This window comes from Carya illinoinensis, chromosome 15, assembly GCF_018687715.1.
Source record: "Carya illinoinensis cultivar Pawnee chromosome 15, C.illinoinensisPawnee_v1, whole genome shotgun sequence".
Taxonomy (NCBI): Eukaryota; Viridiplantae; Streptophyta; class Magnoliopsida; order Fagales; family Juglandaceae; genus Carya; species Carya illinoinensis.
Window position 1 is genome coordinate 46,016,617 of NC_056766.1, and position 9,881 is coordinate 46,026,497.

The 9,881-nt window shown below is 31.4% G+C and overlaps 1 protein-coding gene across 1 annotated transcript; it reads left to right on the forward strand.

Moving 5' to 3' along the window:
* Window positions 1-7,932: 7,932 nt before the first annotated feature.
* On the forward strand, window positions 7,933-9,531 carry LOC122297050 (putative UPF0481 protein At3g02645). The gene is made up of 2 exons (XM_043106839.1): window positions 7,933-8,505; window positions 8,602-9,531. Exons 1-2 carry the CDS (start codon window positions 7,933-7,935, stop codon window positions 9,529-9,531), a joined length of 1,503 nt encoding a protein of 500 aa, XP_042962773.1.
* The last annotated feature ends 350 nt before the right edge of the window (window positions 9,532-9,881 follow it).

Genomic DNA, 9,881 nt, shown 5'->3' on the forward strand with positions numbered 1-9,881 from the left:
GGATGAAAATATCATATGTAGGGGTGTCAATTGTGTTAATGGGTCATGTTCGTGTCATGTCAAAACTTGTATAGTATACTATATAGCTCAACCCTAACCCGACCTGTTAAACTTATAATGTCAAAATCTCAAACCCTAACATGATCCATTAACATAACAGATTGTGTCTTGTCAACCCATTTTGACCTATTAGTAAATATTACGAAATAGGTTAACACGACACAATACGACTCGTTTCAAACTGTTTATGTAAATGGGTTGAATAGACCCGAAATTAACGTGGTTTGACCTGATTAAATTTAACATAATTTTATATAAATTTTAAAATCACAATATTTATAAAAATTATAAAGCTAACTATAAGTCCAAAATTAGAATCTAAACAATAAAAATATCGAAATTGAAATTCTAACAATTTTACTTTTAGGTATAAGGGCATAATTGTAACTTTAACTTTCTTAATGTTTCATAACGGGTTACAACAAGTTGACCCGTTATCAACCCGTTATGCAATCGTGTCTTAACGGGTCAACCTGCTTTGACCCAAACCCGTTAAAACTAAACCCTAACCCGCTATTATCGTATCGTGTTCATGTTGGATTAACGGGTTATGTAACATATTGACACCCCTAGTTCGTTCGGGTATAGACTAAAAGGAAATAAAGTAGCATAAAAGTAAATCTTGGATTAGGCCCTTGGCCCATTTGAAGCCCATACGCATCCACTCCAACTTCTAATAATGCTGGCCCTTACTTACGGCCCACGCACATACAAGTCTTAAACCTTTTGGAAGATCCCTAAGGATTCTGACATCTCCATCTCAACACTACACAGCTCTCATATGTCGCTTGCAATGTTGAAGTGTAACAAAGAAGTCCACTCTCCAATCCTATGGTATTTAGATAATACAAAGAAGAAATGATGATATACTTACATCATCAATATATATATGGGTGTATCACACTTTGAATAAGATGAAAATAATATAGAAATCATGTGATGAATCTACATGATGGTATTTGGTAAATAAATAAAAAAAATGTCGTCTGTTTTAATGTTTGCGACAATGATGGTTGTAATAATATTTGAACAAAAGATTAGATGAACAATGCAAAGACATGATCATGTGCATGCATGCATGGGGGAAGAAATTAAGTAAGTTAATTTCTAACTGATCTACAACTGAAATTGGAATCTTTGAAAATCCTAAAGCCATCTCCTCCTATAGATAGATAGATAGATATACGATCTTCCTTGTATACATATATTAATCCTCCTATTGCCTGTTGGCATTGAATTTGTGGTACATTAATGAGATCAGAGACTAAAAAAAGGTACCTTCTAACTTGATATGGTCCATTGCCTAGCTTTAAGCTATACTTCTCCATTGAGTTGTGATCTCAACTCGATGTGTATGAGGGGTTTTATTAATGGCACTTACATGATTAAGATTTTTAACCCTAATTTTTTTTGCATTTGACTGAGTATGTCGATCATATGCGAGCGGCAACTATGATGCATTAACAAAGGGAACATTTGTGGCACCCCTAATTCCCACATGTAAAAAGGAGGGAATCGTGACACTGGGATGATGACAACATGTTATCTAGCGGAGCCAACATTGATGATTGAGCCCTGCATTCGCACATCATTTAGCTTAGTATTAGTTTTTCAATAAAACTGGGAGTATTCACAATGATCTCATTTAGCAGTGTTTTTTCTTTTCTTTCTTTTTTTTTTAAAAATAAAAATCAAGTCATGTATGCTATTTTGTTGTTCCATTGCATATGTCAATACTATGTGTATTATGTTTGAATTTTAAATCGAATAAATCCATCTTGGAATTAGAAGTTGTTGGGATTTGCTCACAATCCATATTATAGATTGTGACGTCCATAAAGTTTCTAATTTATAAAGAAAGGAAAATGTCTTTCTTTAATTTTCTCTCTCTCACACACACACACATATCACGAATACGTGTGACAAAAATCATTTCCTTGAAAGTAAAAGGTACATGCAGTTCGATTACAATGAATTCCTCCCTTGATGGAGGTACTTTTACTGTATAATTAAGAGAAATGATATTTACAATTTTAGGGTATACAAATTCCACAACACCTTTTAAAAAAAGTGGATAAATATGAGACTTACTTGAAAAATATTTTCCAATGAAAAAAGTTTTATAAATTATTGTGAAAAATGTTGTATGTAAATCATTTTCCGGACTTATATGGATCTAACAATATTGGTATATTAAATATAAGTCTTTACAATTTGGGATTGACAAATTATCAACACTTCTTGTACATTCTTTCCATTTTTTTCTTGGTTCACTATGGAATTCCCGTCCATGTGATCCAGCTTGATGGAAAGAGGCCAGTCGAATAGATAATTCAGAGTGTGCATGGAAATTGAAGAATGTAAGCATCATTATAAATTATATGCGCCTGCAGTACTGTTAAGTCTCAAATGATCATATCTTGTATGATTAATTTTCTTGTAAAGGTGGTAGAAATAACACATGCCCATTAACTAGGGGTGGCAATATATCACACGACCCGTTAACCCAACACGAACATGACACGATAATAGCGGGTTAGGGTTTAGCCTTAATGGGTTCGGGTCAAAACGGGTTGACCCGTTAAGACACGATTGCTTAACGGGTTGATAACGGGTTAACCCGTTATAACCCGTTATGACACGTTAAAAAAGTTAAAGTTACAATTATACCCTTATATCTAAAAATAAAATTGTTAGAATTTCAATTCGATATTTTTATTATTTGGATTGTAGTTTTGGACTTATAATTAGTTTTATAATTTTCATAGATATTGTAATTTTAGCATTTATATAAAATTATGCTAAATTTAATCAGGTTAAAAAGGTTAATTTTAGGCCTATTCAATCTATTTATATAAATAGTTTAAAATGAGTTGTATTGTGTCGTATTAACCTATTTTGTAATATTTTCTTAATTTATTTGTTTACTTATAAAAAAAACATATTTCATAATATTTATTAATGGGTCAAAACGGATTGACACGACACGACCCGTTATGTTAATGGGTCGTGTTAGGGTTTGAGATTTTGACACGATAAGTTTAATGGGTCGGGTTAGGGTTGACCTATATGACCCGTTAACACGATTTGACACGACACGAACACGACCCGTTAACACGATTTGACACCCCTACCATTAACATATTTGAGACTTATTGGGAATTAATGTGTTAAAGTCTCAAATAACACATTCCCAAAAATTATTGGGAATTAATGGTACTAGGATGGTACAGGATTTTTTGAAGATGTCCTAGCCTTTATATTGGCTGATTTATTTGAGCAAAAATTAGCTATGAATTGTGTGGTGGGCATACAATGTTTCAACTCGGAGCAGAATTTTGGAAAACTGGTATAAAAAACTTTCTTTTTCCCAAAAACTAGTTGTAAATTAGTACACTATACATGCATTAATTAATTGCTATCTAACTTAACTGCGTTAAGGTAATTAAATAACACGACCACTGCTGATCAGTATTAATGCAAGTTGGTCATGTCCAGCTCTCATTGACAATTTGGCTGAATTTGTTTGATTCTTTATGTCCTTTTTTTTATCAGTCTCATTGCTTTCAGATTCCCTATTCTCATATATATATATATATATATTGGCCTGGTTTCAGTGATAGTGTCCCAGCAAGTTTTGTGTGAATTTTTCCACCAATTAAGTTTCATGATACAGCCGTAGTCTATCTGTACGTGTTGCAACTTGCAGGTCAATGATTCAGGGAATAGTGTTACAGCACAGAAAAAGAGAGATATATATATATATATATTTATATATGCGTGATGGTATTCTGAAAAAAAAAAAAAAAAAAAAAAAAAAAAAAAAAAAAAAACTAAAGAAACGATGAACGTACTTGTCGATAGATAAGTACGAGATCAAGTCCACTCTCCAATCCTATGGTATGTAGATAATACAAAGAAGAAATGGTGATATGCTTACAGCATCTATATATATATATATATGCGTGTATCACACTTTAATTTGAATAAGATAAAAAAAAAAAAAAAAAAAAAAAAAAAAAAAAAAAAAAAACTAAAGAAATCATGTGACGAATGTTCGTGATGGTATTCGGGAAATAAAAAAATCGTCGTCTGTTTTTAATGTTAGTGACAAAGATGGTTGTAAAAATATTTGAACAAAAGATCAGATGGATAATGCAAAGAAATGATCATGTGAAGCATGCATGGGGGAAGAAATTAAGAAGTTAATTTCAAACTGACCTACGACTGAAATTGGAATCTTTGAAAATCCTAAAGCCCTCCACCTATAGATAGATATATGATCTCGCTTGTGTGTGTGTATATACATACACTAATATATTAATTTCATTAATAAAATACGATGTGTATATAAGATGCTTCATATATAGAAGATACAAGCCAACTAGATTATTGGGATGATCATATATATATATATATTATTCAACATGTTTTCTTATATACTTTATAATTTTTCCAGCCAGCAAATAGAATTCCAGTATTGGAATTGTTAATTACATATATATCCCTCCTACCTACCTTAACATTTAACATGATTAATTTGATCCTTGTGAACAGGATCGAAACTTTAAAAATAAAGTCAACTAACACTAGCTACCTGCTGCTTTTGACTACAATTAACAAAGAATAATTATTACTAATTTTAAAACCATGCACCCTAAGAGGTTGTTTGGATGTTGAGATGGCTTGCTTTCATCTCATCTCATCATATCTCAACATCTAAATACCATTAAAACATATATTTTTGAATTTCAAATTTTTAAATTTTCCATCTTATAATTATCTAATCATGACAATTTTTTCAAATTTTCAAATAAAACATAAAAAACCATTCAATTTTTTCAAATTTCAAAACAAAAATTATATTTTAACAATATTTTAACTTTATAATATTTTTATTTAACTTTTTTTCTCTTTTTCTAAAATCTCATAATTCAAACCATTTCACTACTATTCACAGATTTTTTCATCTAATCATCTCATTCACGAAACATCCCCTAAAACTCTTGGGGACAATTGCATGCATGGTATATATCTTCCTAGCTTAAAACTTAGCACTGTTGAGAAACCTATAACCTCCTTTTTTTTTAAGCCTTTAGTAACATATAATACACTACAAGAATATCATATTGCATATAATACAACATATATAATTGCGAGATCATGACTCGATAACATATTACTATTATATCTTTAATTATTGTCTCAATTGAGCATATTATATATAATATTTAAGCATCTAATGAAAGCAATGTCGACGCATTTTGAATAGTCATTTGAAACGGTCCTCGTTGGACTAGTTCCGAAGAAAGTTAAAATTAAGCACTTATAAATATTATAAGAAAATTGTTTATTTCTGGTTAATTAATTCTTATTAAAATGATTATTTTTTATTAAAATGAATCTATTTTCATTACAAATAGTTATTCTCATTGTAATTAGTTGCTTGTCATGAATGCTCATTTTTATTGTAGAATTAATCTGTGTATCATTTGATCTTGCTTTTCATTATTAATCAATAGCCAATAAAATATTTGATTTGGGTCGGTATTTTTATTTTAAAAGGAGTTTTTATTATTTTAAACGAATTTTAAGATATATGTCCGTAATTAATTACATGCAGGAGGAGGACGAAATTAATGGTACGGAAGAAATATTCTTTCATAATTATTAATTATACCCCTAATTAACTAACATATATAGATAATGGTCAACATATATAGCGAAGAAATGGATGTCTCTCGTCCTTTTGTTTTAGGTCAACTTATAAAGCATCGAGATAATTAGCAAGTAAAGTGAGAAGACATGAATAAAAAGATACCCTTATAATATATATGTGGTTCTAAATGACGAGCAAATACGACCTCCCCTGAATCGAAGCTCCTTCCACTTGCTGAAATTTTGGGTCTTTAAGATCAAAGGGGGGAGAGTGGGAGAGCTATCACAGAGATCAATCCCAACAAACGTTAATGGCGATTGCATATATGGTACGTACGCACATGATCTTCTGATCTTAATTAAGTTCAGCAGTAAGCTACTTGCTTTAATCTCATGATTTATTTTATTTAATCTCCGCTCAGTAATTATATCTGCACATATATACATCATGATTAGCTTTGATCAATTTTGTTCTACTATTCTTTCTCTTTGATCATCACCAATCTCTGAAAAAACGTCGTACCTCAGGTCTGTTATCTCTGCAGGTTCAATCGATCGCCCTTTGTTCTACTAATTGATCCATGTTTCAAAATCTCCATGCATGAATGAATTGTACATTTTTAAAGAATATATATATATATATATTATATATTATGAACATTGTACGTACGTACTTTGTTTGCTATTTTTGTCTTCTTATAATTATGTAAACTTGATGTCCATGCATTATCCAATATAATTATTATTATTATTATTTTATTAGTTCTTTTTTTTTTGGACATATTTTATTAGTTCTTAGTAATAACTAATAGTTGGCTATATTCAGATGTCGTACTACATGCATGGTTAGAAGGTAATTAAATTATATAAGCGAATTTCCAGAAAACAGACCAACCAGAATGATCTGCACTTGACGGACAGTTCGATCGGTGGTTGGTTTCTGGAGGTACGTACGTACTGATGCTTGTTAATTTGTTCTTAATTACCTCAGCAAGTTGTTATGTCGAGGGTCAGTACCACTCCACATCATGATATTTTGCTTGATGTAAAATAGAATACATCCTTTTTTTCAGCTCGGTTGATAATTTTGATGTTTGGGCTGATACATACATATATATATATGGAACCAATATTTGAAATTAGGGTTCATAATTTTATACAGAGAGGGCTACACTACGATATTTTTAATAATATTATGAAATCATAAATTTTATACCACGTGGATGGTGTGTAGTGTAAAAGTTTTAAAATAAAATAATTCTAAATATATATATATATCTTATATATTAACTACTCATCTAATTAAACTTTTGAAACCAAATTATGGTCTATAACATATATATAATTAAACATAATAATTTCAATTTATTTAAATATAATCAATGATACATTTAAATATACGTAAATTCCCATTTCAAATATATAGTTAATTAAATATGAATGAATGTTTTTTCTTCCAATTTTCTACTGAGTAGGTATATTTAATGGAAAATGCTAGTGTACCCCCACGAATTTGCCCTTGCCTCATTTTGACCGCTCATGTTTTTTATTTTTTTAATTATTTTTTTATTTAATGGTAAAGAAAGTGAATATTAGTGTATTGATGTATTTTTTTATTTTTAAAAAATATTTAAATATGTTTAAAAATTATGATGAAGAAAAAGAAAAAAAAATAGAAAATGGCATTTAGCCTGTAGGGCATGTGGTTGGGCAATAGAGTAGAATTACTCATATTTAATTAGGCATCATTTGGTTATATAAATAAGATGAGATCGGATAAAGTTAAAAGTTGAATAAAATATTGTTGGAATATATTTTTTATTTTGAGATTTAAAAAGGTTGAATTGTTTATAATATTTTGTGTGAAAATTTAAGAAAAATTTAATGATTAGATGAAATGAAATGATTTGTGTAACTAAACGAGGTCGAATTAGATAAAAAATTTTACTTTCTGATTAAAACTCATTCCACAACATTTTATTTGAGTAAATTATATATCTAGTACTTCTCGGCCTAGCATTGTGGATCTCAACCTCATGTATTTACATCGATCACGATCATTAAGTTTCTATATATTGTCTTAATCAAAATCTCAGCACATTGTGATTATAAGTTCTCTATTTATGGTACTACTGATCAGACAACTATTGTGAACTAAGTTTCAACATTTTCGTAATAATGAAGAAGAACTGAAAGTGCTAGCTGTTGAAAGAAATGGAAAATGAGGGACAGGAATTTGAAACCAGCAACCAACAATCAAATTATGGCAGTACTTCAGATGTAGTTTTCAACCCAACTTTTAGCAATATTGGTCAAGAAGAAGTAGCTGTTAATTCTGGCATTGGTAGAGAAGAGGATGACAATCCAAATTATGAAGAGAGACAATTAGTTATTCCTGAGCATGCTATCCAAATCAACGATAATGAGAGACAAGAGCCTGTTATCATCAATGGATCAGGATGGTCGACATTGAAGATTCCTGTACCTATGTTCAAAGTCGACAAAGAGCCTTACGTCCCCATGATTGTCTCCATTGGTCCCTTTCATCATAATGAACCAAGTCTACGAGCTATGCAAACTCAAAAGCAGCGGTTTCTGGATCACCTGATTCGAAACCGAACATGGCAACCTATCCTTGAAGAAAGCCTTAAAAATGCCATGAGAAAATTGGAGAAAAAGACCAGAGAATTCTATGCATATGACTTTCAGGCTATAGAACCTGATGATTTTGTGCAGATGATGGTCCTCGACGGTTGCTTCATTGTAGAACTCCTGCGTTTCTATGAGGTATTAATTAGTTATACATTCTAATTTTCCTTTAGTAATTATGATCACATGAAGGCATGCACACTGATCACAATTATATTTCTTGACTTCTTGCAGAAAAAATATGTGGGGGGGCCCTTTTTCAAAACACGTTGGACGCGGACAAATATCTCTCGTGATTTACTTTTGCTTGAGAACCAACTCCCTATGTTTGTGCTGAAGGAGATTTTTGAACTTACTGCCTTGATGGGCGAGGCAACTCTGATTACGCTTGCTCTTAGGTTTTTTGAACCCTTGAGACCTGGGAAGGACAAATTTGATGAAGGGATGTTGAACAAGCATGCCAATGGTGGGTATATACATCTATTAGCTTTGTTTCACTCTACCTTGATTTCAGGGAATAACATATACCCACAGCAGCCTGCAAAGAGTGATCTTAGGCTTCCTGGGAAAGGTTGGGTGCATAATGCCAAAACACTTAGTTATGCTGGTATTAAGTTCAAAAAAACATCTGGTAGCATTCTCAACATAAATCTTACACACAAGACGTTAAATATTCCAACTATGGTCATCGATGATAGCACTAGCCCTATGTTCAAGAACTTGATAGCCTATGAACAAAACAACTGCGATGTAGCTCCATATTTTTGCTGTCTTGCATTGTTCTTAGATAGCATAGTGGATACGGTCCAAGATGTCAAGATTCTTTGTGATGCTGGGATTATCGAACATGCAATGGGTAGAGACGAGGAGGTGGCAAATCTTTTCAACAAACTTACTAAAGGGCTAGTGTTCAATATTAATGAAGAGTATTGCTACATGACCAAGGAAATCAAAAATATCAACCGTCATTATGAACACTACAAAATCAGAGTTCGAGTTCGTCATCTTCTCACCAAGCTGAATTTCACTAGATCACTCAGATTACTCAACACATGCTTTTCCATCTTGATCACAGTCTTCGTAATTATGATACAGTTAAAATCTGATAATTCAAATGTCAACTCCTCAAATACTCTGGATTCACCTCCACCCTTGTCTTCTTGATGAAAGCGTATCTGATGGAGTGATGATTGAGCCATGTTTGCACATCATTTAGCTTAGTATTGGCTTTTCAATAAAACTGGGAGTCCTCAGATTGTCATGAGCAGTTTTTTTTTTAAATTTATTTTATGCTCTGTTGTTGTTCCATTGCATATGTCTGTACTATGTATATTATGTAAAACTTACATATGTTTGTACTACGTGTATTATGTTAAACTATGTGTATTAAGTTTGAGTTTCAAATTGAATAAATCCATCTTGGAATCAGAATTGTTGTTGGGATTCGCTCACAATCCAAGTTATATATAGATTGTGACCTCCATAAATTTTCTAATATGTCTGAACTATGTGTA